The sequence below is a fragment of the Pristiophorus japonicus genome, chromosome 8 (genome assembly GCF_044704955.1).
Source record: "Pristiophorus japonicus isolate sPriJap1 chromosome 8, sPriJap1.hap1, whole genome shotgun sequence".
In the NCBI taxonomy this organism is placed as follows: Eukaryota; Metazoa; Chordata; class Chondrichthyes; family Pristiophoridae; genus Pristiophorus; species Pristiophorus japonicus.
Window position 1 is genome coordinate 101,292,910 of NC_091984.1, and position 16,918 is coordinate 101,309,827.

Sequence of the window (16,918 nt, forward strand, 5' to 3'; positions counted from 1 at the left end):
CCCTTAACCTCATGACCTCTGTTTCAGGCTGCCTGACAATGAGCTAAAAAAAATTCAACTGAAAATCAGGAAGACTGAAGCCATAATTCTTGAATCTTGAACTCTGCCGTAAACTGGTATCTTGCCACCGATTCCACCTCACACCCTGGCTACTTAGCCAAGTTGAAACAGACTGTGGGAAACCTTGGCGTCCTGTTGAACTCGGAGCTAGCTTCAAACCCCACATGCTATCCATCTTCAACACCAATTACTATCATTCCCTGTATCCCAGCACATTGACTTTAACCATCTCTGCCCTTCCTTCGGCTCCACCACAAGTGAAACCCTTTTGTCAGCTCTAGACTCAATTTCTCAAATGTCTTCCTTGCTGGCCTACCATTCTCCATCCTCCACAGCTCCAAGATTCTGCCATTCATATCCTATCCTGCACTATTATCTGCTCACGCATAATCCCAGTTAATCACTGACCTATATGGTTTCCCTGTATCCCAGCACATTGACTTTAAAAACATTATCCTTGTTTTCAAGGCTGGACCAATGCAGCCTGATAGAACATTCTATACCATAACTTAAGGGAAATATTTGACTTACTTACACAATATGTATTAACCCCTGAAAACTTGTTATTACAGCTGTGAATTGCGGTGAACTGAAGATTCCTCACAGCCTCCTAATGAACTGTTCTGACCCCTTTAGACCTTTTAGTTATAGCTCAACATGCGATTTTGTCTGTAAGGATGGATTTACCTTACAGGGGTCAGACAGACTCCAGTGTGAAGCTTCTGGGCAATGGACAGAAAAGACACCCATCTGCAAAGGTATAGTCAATAACTGAATGGTTAGCAGCAACAGTTATGTTTATCAGTTCTTCTTAAAATGGCAATTGGCCTCTATTAAGAAGTTTAAAAATGAAATTCCATTCCTCAAAGTATTGCTAATCAGTTCTCTACACTTACCATTAGGGACTATTCATGAAACTGACACCAGAATCACTATTCAAAAGACATTTCTTAACCGCATCAATACATTAATTGTACACTTTCAAATACACTAGATTGCAGTACAGTACAAGCTTTAGGACTTGAATGGGGACAAGGGCCAGATGCAGCTGCAGCAGGAGGAGCACATGTTCTCTCCACAGACATGTTTTAAAATGTTAAGCTATTATAATGGAGCAATGAATCATTCAAATGTTTAAACAGACCTTTGGTCATAGCAATTATGTGACAGGTCAGTCCTGCTGATCAACTGTTGTTAACCAGCCTAGAGTCGTGTGTCCTAATGGCTCTTCCTACAGGTTTCTCCCTGTCTCTTGCTAGGATATGGTTCTATGGTGATGACAGTCTTTTGATATCTCATCTTAACCTCTATTGTTCATGTATGAGTCTGGACAGTCAATAATGACTAAATCTGACCCTATTCTCTCCTGATATCCCCACAGATGCTCTTCCCAACAGGTCTCACTGAATATTAAACAAGAATGGCAATCCTGGCTGATTCTATTCCCCTATCTAGTCCAGAGATGCTGACACCAATTGTAATGGTTCAAATGGTGCTCTGGCTGAGATCAACTAACAGAATAGGAATTCAATCTGATATCCTTATCGTCTGTCCAGCTCTGAACCACACCACAGAGTGAAATTACAGCTGTGAGGAGGGATGATATGTTAGAAGGATCATCAAATGAGGCTATATATGTTAAAAGAAAGAAAGAAAAAGAAAGAAAGAAAGAAAGAAAAAAGAAAGAAAGAAAGAAAGAAAGAAAGAAAGAAAGAAAGAAAGAAAGAAAGAAAGAAAGAAAGAAAGAAAGAAAGAAAGAAAGAAAGAAGGAAAAAAAGACTTTCATTTATATAGCACCATTCAAGACCACCGGACGTCTCAAAGCACTTTACAGACAAAGAACAAAAAGCTAAAGAACAAAAAAGGGGTGACCACACGGCTGGGAGTGTACTATAGACTCCCAAACAGTCTGAGGGAGATAGAAGAGCAAATGTGTAGACAAATTTCTGACAAGTGCAAAAACAATAGGGCAGTAATAGTGGAGGATTTAAATTGCCCTAATATTAACTGGGATACTATCAGTGTAAAAGGTACAGAGGACACAGAATTCCTAAATTGCTTTCTGGAGAACTTTTTTAGCCAATACGTAGCAAGCCCAACAAGAGGGAGCAGTTCTGATTTTAGTGTTAGGAAATGAAGCTGGGCAGTGGAAGGAGTATCAGTGGGAGAGCATTTTTGTGGCTGTGATCATAATTCAGTTAATTTTAGCATAATTATGGATAAGGATAAAGAAAAAAACAGGAGTAAGGGTTCTAAATTGGGGGAAGGCCAATTTTACTGGGCTGAGAAGTGATTTAGAAAAAGTGGACTGGAAACAGTTATTTGAAGGTACATCAGTGGGAGGCATTCAAGAGGGAGGTATATGGTGTTCAGGGTAAGCATGTTCCCAGAAAGAAAAAGGGTAGAATGGCCAAATTTAGAACCTCCTGGATGACAAGGTGCATACAGGGTAAGATAAGGCAAAAAAGGGAAGCCTGTATCATATATTGTGAGCTCAATACTGCAGGAAGCCTAGAAGAGTATAGAAAGTGCAGGGGTGAAATTAAAAAGGAAATTAGGAAAGTAAAAAGAGGGCATGAAAAAGTACTGGCAAGTAGAATCAAAGAAAACCCAAATATGTTTTACAATTACATAAAGAGCTAAAAGATAACTAAGGAAAGAGTAGGACCTATTAGGGACCAAAATGGTGATCTATGTGTGGAGGCGGAGGGTGTGCGTAAGGTACTAAATTAATACTTTGTGGCTGTCTTCACAAAAGAGGGGGACAATGCCGATGTTGAAGTTCAAGAGGAAGAAAGTAAAATATTGGACAGGATAAATATAGTAAGAGAGAAAGTATTAAGGGATTTAGCATCCTTGAAAGTAGATAAATCACCAGCATCAGATGAAATATATCTGAAGCTATTAAAAGAAACAAGGGAGGAAATTGCGGAGGCTCTGACCATCATTTTCCAATCCTCCCTGGCTACAGGAGTTATGTCAGAGGATTGGAGAACTGCTAACATTGTACCATTGTTTTAAAAGGGAGTAGGGATAAACTGAGCAATTACAGGCCAGTTAGTTTAACCTCGGTGGCGGACAAATCACTGGAATCAATTCTGACGGACAGTATAAACCTTCATTTAGAAAGACAGAGTAATCAAGGACAGTCAGCATGGATTTGTTAAGGGGATTTCGTGACTGACTAACTTGATTGAGTTCTTTGAGATGATAACAAGGAGGGTCAATGAGGGCAGTGTGTTTGATGTAGTTTATATGGATTTTAGCAAGGCTCTTGACAAGGTCCAACATGGTTGGCTGATCAAAAAAGCAAAAGCCCATGGGACCCAAGGGAGAGTGGCAAATTGGATTAAAAATTGGCTCAGTGGCAGGAAGCAAAGGGTCATAGTTAAAGGGTGCTTTTGTGATTGGAAGGCTGTTTCCAGTGTGGTTCCACAGGGCTCAGTGCTTGGATCTTTACTTTTTGTAGTATAAATTAATGATTTAGACTTAAATGTAGGGGGCTTGATAAAGACAATGAGGAGGAAAGCTCTCGATTGCGGGAAGATATCGATGAACTGGTCAGTTGGCCAGAAAAGTGGCAAATGAAATTCAATCCGGAAAAGTATGAGGTAAAGCATTTGGGGAGGGGCAACAAGGCAAGGGAATACACAATAAATGGGAGGATACTGAAAGGTGTGGAGGAACAGCGGGACCTTGGAGTATATGTCCACAGTTCTGGTCATCACATTACAGAAAGGATGTGATTGCACTAGAAAGGGTGCAGAGGAGGTTTACAAGGATGTTGCCAGGACTGGAAAACTTTATAGCTATGAGGAAAGATTGGATAGGCTCAGGTTGTTTTCCTTGGAACAGAGGTTGCTGAGGGGAAATTTAATTGAGGTGTATAAAATTATGAGGGGGCCTAGACAGATAGGAAGGAACTATTTCCCTTAGCAGAGGGGTCAATAACCAGGGGGCATAGATTTAAAGTAGTTGGTAGAAGGATTAGAAGGGCGATAAGGAATCATTTTTTCACCCAGAGGGTGGTGGGAGTCTGGAACTCACTGCCTGAAAGGGTGTAGAGGCAGAAACCGTCATCACATTTAAAAAGTATTTCGCTATGCACTTAAAGAGCCGTAATCTACAGGGCTACGGACCTAGTACTAGAAGGTGGGATTAGGCCGGCTAGCTTTTTTTCAACCAGCATGGACACGACGGGCTGAATGGCCTCTTTCTGTGTCGAAATGTTTCTATGATTCTATGATGCATTCATCCACTAAGCCATCAGTGGAACTGGCTTCTGATGGCTTCATATAAATTAGTTAAAGTCCAAACAATTATAATTGCAGTATCTCTCAAAAATGTTTGATGTACAGTGGATTTCATTTATCGGTTTTATACATGTTTGAATTCATGTTTTAGTTCTTCAATGTAAATTCCTGAAGACTCCGAAGCGAGGTATCATGAACTGCAGAAACCCCTTTGGAAACTTCAGTTACAACTCAACATGTGTCTTCGGCTGTACTGAGGGATTTGTACTGCATGGATTGGGCAATCTTCAGTGCCAAGCATCTCGACAATGGACAGCAGAGGTTCCCACCTGTGAAGGTATCTGTCATGTATCTTACATTATTATATATAACTGTATCCTAACATGCTATGCATGACTGTAATAAGATATGACCACCAGCATACCTTACCACCAGGGGTGCAATTGCAAGAGACAGGTATATCAGGACAGGTCTCAGGCAAGTGCAGCATTCCAGTGCTGTGAAATACTACATGCCTCGTGTGAATCTGTACTGAGGGGACAGGACTTTACAGTGGCGACGGGTTATGGGATTACAGAATCCACAGAATGGCGAACAACGGATCAGATGAAAAGTACAATGCGGGAGACAATTGGGAGGACTTTATAGAAAGGCTCCAGTAAAGCTTTGTAATCAAAGACTGGTTAGGCGACGATAAGGCAGACAAGAGAAGAGCCCATCTCTTGACCAGCTGTGGCTCGAAAACATACGCTTTAATAAAGGATCTGTTGGCACCCGAGAAACCAGCAAGCAAGTCGTTTGAAGAATTGAACACACTGGTAAGAGACCACCTGAAGCCAGCGAGCAGCCTACACATGGCCAGACACAGGTTCTACAACTACAGATGCTGTGTGGGCTAGAGCATACCCGACTTCGTGGCGGAACTTCGGAGGTTGGCTAGTTTATGTGAGTTCTCCGATGAACTGAGGAGAGAAATGCTGAGAGACTTTTTCATTGAAGGAATAGGCCATGCAGGCATATTCCGAAAGCTCATAGAGACCAAGAACCTGACCTTAGAGGCAGCAGCACTGGTTGCACAGACATTCTTGGTAGGGGAAGAAGAAACGAGGTTGATTTACAATGCAAGTACGACAACTAACAAAATATCAGAAGAAGAAGTTCACAGCACTAAACAAGCTGCTACCCCCACACACATACAAAACCGGGAGAACAGGCTCTCGACAGCAGGCAGAAGCCATCAAGCTGCTACCCCCACACACAGACAAAACTGGGAGAACAGGCTCGCGACAGCAGTCAAAAGCCATCAAGGGCCACAGGAACGGCCGTTCACACCTCATCAACCCACAATGCGAGCATTCAACTACAAACTGAGAGAAGCTCAAGAGAGATCAGCCAGACGCAGCTCATTTTTTGGGAACTCTTTGAACAATGGAACAGGTCTGTGCTGGAGGTGTGGGGGTGGGCACTCATCAAGGGGATGTCGATTTCAGCAGGCTGTTTGCAGAAATTGCGAATATACAGGGCATTTGGCCCGCGTGTGCAAAAAAACGGCAGCTCGGCTGGTATACGAATCGGATGGGTCGGAAAGCGGACCAGAAGATGGTGGGGACAGTACCCGGGTCAACATGATCAATGGCCGCTGCCCCTACAACAGGACGCCTCCTATAATGATGAGGGTCCTACTCAACGGGATATCTGTCAACATGGAACTGGATACGGGAGCGAGTCAATCTCTCATGGGCGCTCAACAATTTGAACAACTGTGGCCGCATAAAAGAGACAGACCAAAACTCACAAGGGTCGACACCACACTTAGGACCTATACCAAAGAAATCGTAGCAGTCCTCGGCAGCGCCATGCTCTCTGTCACACACAAAAGGACAGTGAACCGACTTCCCCTGTGGATTGTCCCTGGAGACCCCCCAGCACTGCTGGGGAGAAGCTGGCTGGCAAAACTAAACTGGAAATGGGATGATGTCCATGCCATGTCATTAGAGGAACGGACCTCCTGCTCAACAGGTGTGGACACTTTCAAAGGGGCCAAAGTCAAAATCTACATCACACAGGATGCTAGACCGGTCCATCACAAGGCCAGAGCTGTACCCTATGGGACGAGGGAAAAGATTGAACACGAACTAGACAGGCTTCTGCGGGAAGGCATTATATCACCTGTGGAATTTAGCGACTGGGCAAGTCCCATCGTCCCAGTCGTGAAGCCTGATGGATCCGTACGAATCTGTGGGGACTACAAATCTACCATAAACAGAGTCTCCCGACAGGACCACTACCCGCTGCCCAGAGCGGAGGACTTATTTGCCATATTGGCTGGAGGTAAACTTTTCTCAAAATTAGACCTCACATCTGCGTATATGACACAAGAATTGACCGAGGAATCCAAGCTACTCACCACCATCAATATACATCAAGGCCTTTTCATGTACAATCGATGCCCATTCGGCATCAGGTCGGCAGCTACCATATTCCAGAGCAACATGGAGAGTCTGCTCAAGTCCATCCCGTGGACGGTTGTATTTCAAGACGACATACTTATCACGGGCAGGGACACCGACTCCCATCTCCGTAATTTGGAGGAAGTACTAAAGCGGTTGGATCGGGTAGGCCTACGAGTCAAGAAATCCAAGTGCCTGTTTTTCGCAACCGAGGTTGAATTTTTGGGCAGAAGGATTGCCGCTGATGGAATCCGCCCAACAGAGTCCAAAACAGAAGCAATTCGCCTGACACCCAGGCCCCGGAATGTCTCAGAACTGCGCGCCTTTCTCGGGCAACTCAATTACTTTGGGAACTTTATGCAGAACTTAAGCACGCTGCTGGAGCCTCTCCATGTGCTACTCAGGAAGGGGTGCGATTGTTTTTGGGGGGACGCCCAGGAACGCGCCTTCAATAAGGCACGCAACCTTCTGTGTTCCAAAAGTGTTTTGACTTTCTTTGACCCAGGTAAAAAGCTAGTTCTCACATGCGATGCGTCAGCGTATGGGGTCGGGTGAGTTTTGCAACATGTCAACAGTGCGGGCAAATTACAACCCATAGCTTATTCCTTCTCAACTCGGTTTTAAATTGGCTCCCCCGTATTTTGAGGCTGTGCCCCCTAGTTCGAGTCTCCCCGACCAGTGGAAACAACCTCTCTGACTCGATCTTGTCTATCCCTTTCATTATTTTAAATGTTTCTATAAGATCACCCCTCATCCTTCTGAACTCCAATGAGTAAAGACCCAGTCTGCTCAATCTATCATCATAAGGTAACCCCCTCATCTCCGGAATCAGCCGAGTGAATCGTCTCTGTACCCCCTCCAAAGCTAGTATATCCTTCCTTAAGTAAGGTGACCTAAATTGCACGCCGTACTCCACGTGCGGCCTCGCTAATACCCTATCCAGTTGCAGCAGGACCTCCCTGCTTTTGTACTCCATCCCTCTCGCAATGAAGGCCAACATTCCATTCGCCTTCCTGATTACCTGCTGCACCTGCAAACTAACTTTTTGGGATTCATGCACAAGGACTCCCAGGTCCCTCTGCACCGCAGCATGTTGTAATTTCTCCCCATTCAAATAATATTCCCTTTTACTGTTTTTTTTTCCAAGGTGGATGACCTCACATTTTCTGACATTGTATTCCATCTGCCAAACCTTAGCCCATTCGCTTAACCTATCTCAATCTCTTTGCAGCCTCTCAGTGTCCTCTACACAACCCGCTTTCCCACTAATCTTTGTGTCATTTGCAAATTTTGTTCCACTACACTCTGTCCCCTCTTCCAGGTCATCTATGTATATTGTAAACAGTTGTGGTCCCAGCACCGATCCCTGTGGCACACCACTAAACACCGATTTCCAACCCGAAAAGGACCCATTTATCCCGACTCTCTGCTTTCTGTTAGCCAGCCAATTCTCGATCCATGCTAAGACATTTCCTATTCGGAGTATATCAGTAGGCTCTATGACACCAGCAAAATAATACCATCAAATAATGGCAAATGGCACAAGCAATGCAGATCTGCTCTTATTTGGGGAACAAACTAATTTTTTGAGAAAGTTTTTTTTCCACACAAATAAAAAGTTCCTTATAGATTACAAATTTACACTGCTGATAAGATCCATCATTAAATGACAGGCAATTGAATATAATCTGCAATGTTACTTTATGTAGGAGATGTTTAACTATTATTTGAGGAAGATTCCAGTATAATTCCTCACAATGATATGAGCATATATCCACCAGTTAAATTCCAATCAAATGCGGGTTATATAATGGGACTTCCAGACCTTTGAAAATGGAGATGAGCCTCACCTGGCTAGCTGTAATAGCACCCTCCCCAAATGTAGAATCAGCTAAGATTGAAAGTTCCAATCCTCACATAGTCTTTGTAGAATCATAGAATGATTACAGCACAGAAGGAAGCCATTTGGCCCATTGAGCCCATGTCAGCTCTCTGCAAGAGCACTTCAGCAAGCGGCACTCCCCCGCCCTTTCCCCGTAGCCCTACAAATCTTTTTCCTTCAGATACTTAGCAAATTCCATTTTGAAAACTACAAATGAATCTGCCTCCACCACCCTCTCAGGCAAAACATTCCAGATCCTAACCACTCATTGTGTAAAAAAGCTTTTCCTCATGCTGCCTTTGGTTCTTCTGCTAATCTGCGAACCTTAAATCTGTGATTTCTGGTTCTCGACCCATCCGCCAATGGAAACAGTTTCTCTCTATCTACTCTGTCTAGACCCATCATGCTTTTGAACACCTCTATCAAATCTCCTCTCAACATTCTCTGTTTTAAGGAGAACAATTCTAGCTTCTCCATTCTATCCACGTAACTGAAGTCCCTCATTCCTGGAACCATTCTTGTAAATCGTTTCTGCACCCTCTCTAAGACCTTCACATCCTTCCTAAATTGTGGGGCCCAGGATTGGACACAATACTCCAGTTGAGGTTGGACCAGTGTTTTATAGACCGCATTGCCCTCATCAACCCCTCTGTCACCTCATCAAAAAACTCATTAGTTAAACACGATTTGCCGTTAACAAATCTGTGCTGGTTTTCCTGGAGCTTGAGCCTCTCTAACTGACAACACTTCCTGCTTGCGTGATTGTCCAGGACACAGGAAGCGTCCTGGAGTTTCCACATGGCACAAGATGTGCATTCCACGGGACTGAGGTGCCCTGCCTTGCCTCTATTTAATAGACTATTAACTAACTTAACAGAAATAAACTCAAGGCTTAAAAAAAGCAATTATCAGCTACTCACCAATCAGCTCCTTCCCTTGTGCTGACGTCACTTTAGGTTTTTTCACCTCGCTCCCTGACGCTCACGCTCCCTCTGAGTTCGCGGGCTGCTTTATCTCCGGCTGCTCCATTCGCTCACCCGCAGATCCTCAACATCCAAGGGCATTCAACATTTAGGAAGGATAGACAGAAAGGAAAAGGAGGCGGGGTGGCGTTGCTGGTTAAAGAGAAAATTAATGCAATAGTAAGGAGGGACATTAGCTTGGATGATGTGGAATCGGTATGGGTGGAGCTACGGAATACCAAGGGGCAGAAAGCGCTAGTGGGAGTTGTGTACAGACCTCCAAACAGTAGTAGTGATGTTGGGGAGGGCATCAAACAGGAAATTAGGCGTGCATGCAATAAAGGTGCAGCAGTTATCATGGGTGACTTTAATATGCATATAGATTGGGCTAACCAAACTGGAAACAATACGATGGAGGAGGATTTCCTGGAGTGCATAAGGGATGGTTTTCTAGACCAATATGTCGAGGCACCAACTAGGGGGGAGGCCATCTTAGACCGGGTGTTGTGTAATGAGAGAGGATTAATTAGCAATCTCATTGTGCGAGGCCCCTTGGGGAAGAGTGACCATAATATGGTGGAATTCTACATTAGGATGGAGAATGAAACAGTTAATTCAGAGACCATGGTCCAGAACTTAAAGAAGGGTAACTTTGAAGGTATGAGACGTGAATTGGCTAGGATAGATTGGTGAATGATATTTAAGGGGTTGACAGTGGATGGGCAATGGCAGACATTTAGAGACCCCGCATAAATGAACTACAACAATTGTACATCCCTGTCTGGCGTAAAAATAAAAAAGTGAAGGTGGCTCAACCGTGGCTATCAAGGGAAATCAGGGATAGTATTAAGCCCAAGGAAGTGGCATACAAATTGGCCAGAAATAGCAGCGAACCCGGGGACTGGGAGAAATTTAGAACTCAGCAGAGGAGGACAAAGGGTTTGATTAGGGCAGGGAAAATAGAGTACGAGAGGAAGCTTGCAGGGAACATTAAAATGGACTGCAAAAGCTTCTATAGATATGTAAATAGAAAAAGGTTAGTAAAGGCAAACGTAGGTCCCCTGCAGTCAGAATCAGGATAAGTCATAACGGGGAACAAAGAAATGGCAGACCAATTGAACAAGTACTTTGGTGCGGTATTCACTAAGGAGGACACAAACAAACTTCCGGATGTAAAAGGGGTCAGAGGGTCTCGTAAGAAGGAGGAACTGAGGGAAATCCTTATTAGTCGGGAAATTGTGTTGGGGAAATTGATGAGATTTAATGCCGATAAATTCACAGGGCCTGATGGTCTGCATCCCAGAGTACTTAAGGAGGTGGCCTTGGAAATAGCGGATGCATTGACAGTCATTTTCCAACATTCCATTGACTCTGGATCAGTTCCTATGGAGTGGAGGGTAGCCAATGTAACCCCACTTTTTAAAAAAGAAGGGAGAGAGAAAACAGGGAATTATAGACCGGTCAGCCTGACATCGGTAGTGGGTAAAATGATGGAATCAATTATTAAGGATATCATAGCAGCGCATTTGGAAAGAGGTGACATGATAGGTCCAAGTCAGCATGGATTTGTGAAAGGGAAATCATGCTTGACAAATCTTCTGGAATTTTTTGAGGATGTTTCCAGTAGAGTGGACAAGGGAGAACCAGTTGATGTGGTGTATTTGGACTTTCAGAAGGCTTTCGACAAGGTCCCACACAAGAGATTAATGTGCAAAGTTAAAGCACATGGGATTGGGGGTAGTATGCTGATGTGGATTGAGAACTGGTTGGCAGACAGGAAGCAAAGAGTAGGAGTAAATGGGTACTTTTCAGAATGGCAGGCAGTGACTAGTGGGGTACCGCAAGGTTCTGTGCTGGGGCCCCAGCTGTTTACATTGTACATTAATGATTTAGACGAGGGGATTAAATGTAGTATCTCCAAATTTGCGGATGACATTAAGTTGGGTGGCAGTGTGAGCTGCGAGGAGGATGCTATGAGGCTGCAGAGTGACTTGGATAGGTTAGGTGAGTGGGCAAATGCATGGCAGATGAAGTATAATGTGGATAAATGTGAGGTTATCCACTTTGGTGGTAAAAGCAGAGAGACAGAATATTATCTGAATGGTGACAGATTAGGAAAAGGGGAGGTGCAACGAGACCTGGGTGTCATGGTGCATCAGACATTGAAGGTTGGCATGCAGGTGCAGCAGGCGGTTAAGAAAGCAAATGGCTTGTTGGCCTTCATAGCAAGGGGATTTGAGTACAGGGGCAGGGAGGTGTTACTACAGTTGTACAGGGCCTTGGTGAGGCCACACCTCGAGTATTGTGTACAGTTTTGGTCTCCTAACTTGAGGAAGGACATTCTTGCTATTGAGGGAGTGCAGCGAAGGTTCACCAGACTGATTCCCGGGATGGTGGGACTGACATATCAAGAAAGATTGGATCAACTGGGCTTGCATTCACTGGAGGTCAGAAGAATGAGAGAGGATCTCATAGAAACGTTTAAAATTCTGACAGGTTTAGACAGGTTAGATGCAGAAAGAATGTTCCCAATGTTCCAGAACCAGGGGTCACAGTCTAAGGATAAGGGGTAAGCCATTTAGGACTGAGATGAGGAGAAACTTCTTCACCCAGAGAGTGGTGAACCTGTGGAATTCTCTACCACAGAAAGTTGTTGACGCCAATTCACTAAATATATTCAAAAAGGAGTTAGATGTAGTCCTTACTACTAGGGGGATCAAGGGGTACGGCGAGAAAGCAGGAATGAGGTACTGAAGTTTCATGTTCAGCCATGAACTCATTGAATAGCGGTGCAGTCTCGAAGGGCCGAATGGCCTACTCCTGCACCTGTTTTCTATGTTTCTATGTTTCTATGTCCTCTCTCGTGCCTATTAACTTAGAGACTTGTGTCCACTCCTCCTTTTCAGTTCGATGTCTCAACCGTTGGAGACTGCATTCTCAGTTTAGGCATTTATCTGAATAACAAAGCGTGTTTTTGCAACATTGGGGAGTAATTGTAACTTTCAGCAATGGTAGAAATGGGAGGTGTTGGATTGACTGCCCATTAAACACCCCACCAGATTTTCCTCTCCATTAGTATGTCTTAATAAGTCTCTGAAAAGTAAAATTGGACAACAGGCAACTAATCAGATATTGCTCATTTAGCACCATTACTGAAAGTTTAAATTTACCGCATTTTGTCCTGTTTCTGGGGCACTGGGGAGGAAGGAGTAAGAAGGTGAAAGCTGCCGACTACATACGGCTGACAATAGCAACTCAATGCATTTAGAACACCTCGGGTTGGGGGTCAATCCTTATTTCATAGATGTTGGTGGTAACCTAAAGTGTTTTAGGATAGAAAGCAAAACTTATAAGGTTAAAACCGAGTTGTTTGAATGTGTATCAAAATCGCTAAATTATTGTTTCAGCTGCAAAATGCACAATACTGGAGAATCCTGAGCAAGGGACTATAAACTGCTCCCATCCCTTTGGACCCTTCAGTTACAACGCAACATGTGACTTCAACTGTGAAGAAGGGTTTATATTAAATGGATCAGACAGGGTTCAATGTGGAGCTTCTGGAAATTGGACAACACAAATACCCTCCTGTGAAGGTACCCTGCAACGTTATGACCTATTTATGTTCCAGATCTGCTTCGCGATTGCAGAATTGCTCAAGGATATTGGTGCTGTAGAATAAGTCCAATTTACATTGCAAATTTCATAGCACTGGAACTTGAGCTGTTGTTTATAAGTCATGGTTTGTGCGGTAATTATCTGGTCAAACATACCTGCATTATTGAGCTCTCTTGTCAGGCTGAGCCACTCAGCCACTGATTGCCAGAAAAGATGGTTGCCGGTGCCGGAGATGACACTGTTTATAATGCAATTGGGAAGCTACCTCTTTAGGTGGGCCTCATTAGTTTGTAGTCCTGCCATGGAAATTCATGCTGCCATCGGCGGCAGCGCTGTAGAATAAATTGGGTATAAACAGTTACTATTGTTCAACTATAAGCCGTACATGTGTAGAAATGGCACTCAAATTTAGAAGAAATAGAAGCAAAATTTATGTGACAGATTTGGTTCTAAATTATTGCTAACACATATAAAAATATGAAATGTTATTCCTCATGTATCGATATATTTAGAAGCAGTGATTTTTGTTGCACATTTGCCATTGGTCCTGTAATGTTATGCCTCAGTTACTAGAGATTACTGCCTAGCTTAAGGGGTAAATCCAAACTGCTGTAGTTGTTACATCCATGAAACATTGCTGAGGATTATAGACTGGAATATAGTAAGAATGTAGAATTTTTAGATGAAGAAAGACCAAGATCCATTTAGTTCGCATTCTACCATCCTGGCATTTGCATGATAAAAGAATATTGGAGTTGTTAGCGCTTGCCGTTATTACTAGGTAAATCTGACAGCAACTTCTGGTGTCCGCACATGTGCAGTTAAATGCAGAATTCCGGAAGTTGCTGTCAGTGATAGTCTGTTCCTCCACAGAGTGCGCTATTGCCTTCATTGCCGATGGAATCCGCACAGCGACTACTGTGATGGCTTAAACTTAGGCTAATTACCCACTATTCTCACTCTAAACACAGATGAAAAATTTAGGCCTTGTACAATCAGGACTAAGTGAGTTTTTAATCGTGTAGTAACTGATAATTACTGCTGAACAACCTCTCTGGCCCTGAAAATTTTATTTTACAAGTGTGGAGTTTCTTTCCCTCAAAAGAAAATTAATGCTGCATATTTAAAAAAAATTAAATAAATCTTTTTAATAGTTTTACTATTTTTCTCTTTTCTGTCTTTCCTTTAATCTCATGTGTAAGTTCAAAGTTATATTTTGCTTCCTGTACAATGATTTAAATGTAATTTATATTTTCTGTTTTTAACTTCCTGCTTTGCAGGCTGCATGTCTTAGTGAGGATTCTTCAATCTGATTGCTTGAAGAGCCTCAATGCTGGTTGCAGATGTCACAGATTTGCTTTAGAGGGCGCTGAATCCAAATATATGCTGGATGACTAGAAGTCTCCACTGACATGCCCGCAAAAATTCTCTGGGAAACTTTATGCGAGGTGAACGGCGAAAGCTGTTCCTTCGCCGCTCACAGCAAAATACAGGCCAAGTCATGCCTCAAATTACTCATATGCTATATCCCAAAATATTATTTTTCTGAAAGAAATCTATCTCATTTGCACTGACTTAATTAATGTTATCTAATGTTAGGGTTTCTGCCTCTCCCATCCTTTTAGGCAGTGAGTTCCAGACCCCCACCACCCTCTGGGTGAAGACATTTCCCCTCAAAACCCCTCTAAACCTTCTACCAATTACTTTAAAACTATGCCCCCTGGTTGTTGACCCCTCTGCTAAGGGAAATAGGTTCGTCCTATCCACTCTATCTAGGTCCCTCATAATTTTACACACCTCAATAAGGTCTTCCCTCAGTCTCCTCTGTTCCAAAGAAAACAAACCCAGTCCATCCAAACTTTCCTCATAGCTAAAATTCTCCGGTCCAGGCAATATCCTTGTAAATCTCCTCTGGACCCTCTCTCCTGCAATCACATATTTTCTGTAATGTGGTGACCAGAACTGTACGCAGTACTCTCGCTGCATCCTAGCTCGTGTTTTATACAGTTCAAGCATAACCTCCCTGCTCTTTTATTCTATCCCTCGGCTAATAAAGGCAAATATTCAGTATGCCTTCTTAACTTCCTTCAGGGATCTGTGGTCATGCACTCCAAGGTCCCTTTGTCCTTCTACACTTCTCAATGTCCTACCAGTTTATGTCTACATTCAAGTCTAAATCATTGATATATACCACAAAATGCAAGAGACCTAGTAGTAAACCCTGCAGAACCCCACTGGAAACAGCCTTCTAGTCACAAAAACACCCATCAACCATTACCCTTTGCTTACTACTTCTGAGCCAATTTAGGATCCAACTTGCCACTTTGCCCTGGATTCTATGGGCTTTTACTTTCATGACCAGTCTGCCACGTGGGACCTTATCAAAAGCCTTGCTAAAATCCATAGACACTACATCAAATGCACTACCCACATCGAGCCTCCGTGATACCTCCTCAAAAAATTCAATCAGTTAGTCAGACATGACCTTCCTTTAACAAATCTATGCTGACTGTCCTTGATTAATCCATATCTTTCTAAACAAAGATTTATCCTGTCTCTCAGAATTTTTTCCAATAATGTTCCCACCACCGAAGTTAGGCGAATTGGCCTATACCTTTCTCCCTTTTTAAACAAAGGTACCACGTTAGCAGTCCTCCAGTCCTCCAGCACCACACCTGTAGCCAGAGAGGATTGGAAAATGATGGTCAGAGCCTCTGCTATTTTCTCTTTTGCTTCTCTTAACAGCATGGGATACCTTTAAGTGGATTTATCCACTTTCAAAGCTCCTAAACAGCTTAATACTTCCTCTCTCACTATTTATTTCATCTAATATTTCACACTCCTCCTCCCTGATTGCAATGTCTGCATCACCCCTCTCAATGGTGAAAACAGACGCAAAGTATTCATTTAGAACCATACCCACGTGTTCCGCCTCCACACACAGATAACATTGTGGTCTCTAATAGGCTATATTCTTTCTTTATTTATCCTCTTGCTCTTAATGTATTATAAAACATCTTTTTCCTTGATTTTACTTGGCAAAATTTTTTCATGCTCTCTCTTTGCTTTCCTAATTTTTTTTAAAATTTCACCCCTGGACTTTCGAGTTTCTGCAGTATTTAGCCCTCGGTATCTGTCATAACCCTCCCTTTTTTTCTTTATCCTAACCTGTATGTCCCTTGACATCCAAGGGGCACTAGATTTGTTAGTCCAGCCCTTTTTCTTTAGGGAACATACTTGCTCTGAACCCTTCAGATCTCCTCCTTGAATGCCTGCCACTGCTCTGACACTGATTTATCTTCAAGTAGCTGTTTCCAGCCCACTATGGCTAAATCACCTCTAGGCTTATCAAAATTGGCTTATCTCCAATTGAAAACTTTTATTCCTGGTCTATCGTTGTTCTTTTCCATAACTACCCTAAATCTAACTAAATTATGATCACTAGCACCAAAATGCTCTTCCACTGATACCCCTTCCACCTGCCCAGCTTCATTCCCTTGAACTAAGTCCAGAACTGCCCCCTCCCTTGTTGGGCTTGCTACATACTGGCCAAAAAAGTTCTCCTGAATGCATTTTAGGAATTCCGCACCCTCTATACCTTTCACATTAATTTTATCCCAGTTAATATTAGAGTCGTTGAAATCCCCTACTATTACTGCCCTATAGTTTTTGCACTTCTGGAAATTTGCCGACATA

General features: G+C 43.1%; 1 protein-coding gene across 2 annotated transcripts in view; it reads left to right on the forward strand.

Annotated features, from left to right (window-relative positions):
- The window catches only part of LOC139268665 (P-selectin-like), a 186,550-nt gene that overhangs the window by 133,182 nt on the left and 36,450 nt on the right, over positions 1-16,918 (forward strand). For both annotated transcript variants that reach the window (XM_070887195.1, XM_070887196.1), the window contains 3 exons: positions 633-818; positions 4,465-4,650; positions 13,015-13,200. In XM_070887195.1, coding sequence (XP_070743296.1) covers positions 633-818; positions 4,465-4,650; positions 13,015-13,200 — 558 coding nt within the window. The remainder of the gene's footprint in view (positions 1-632; positions 819-4,464; positions 4,651-13,014; positions 13,201-16,918) is intronic.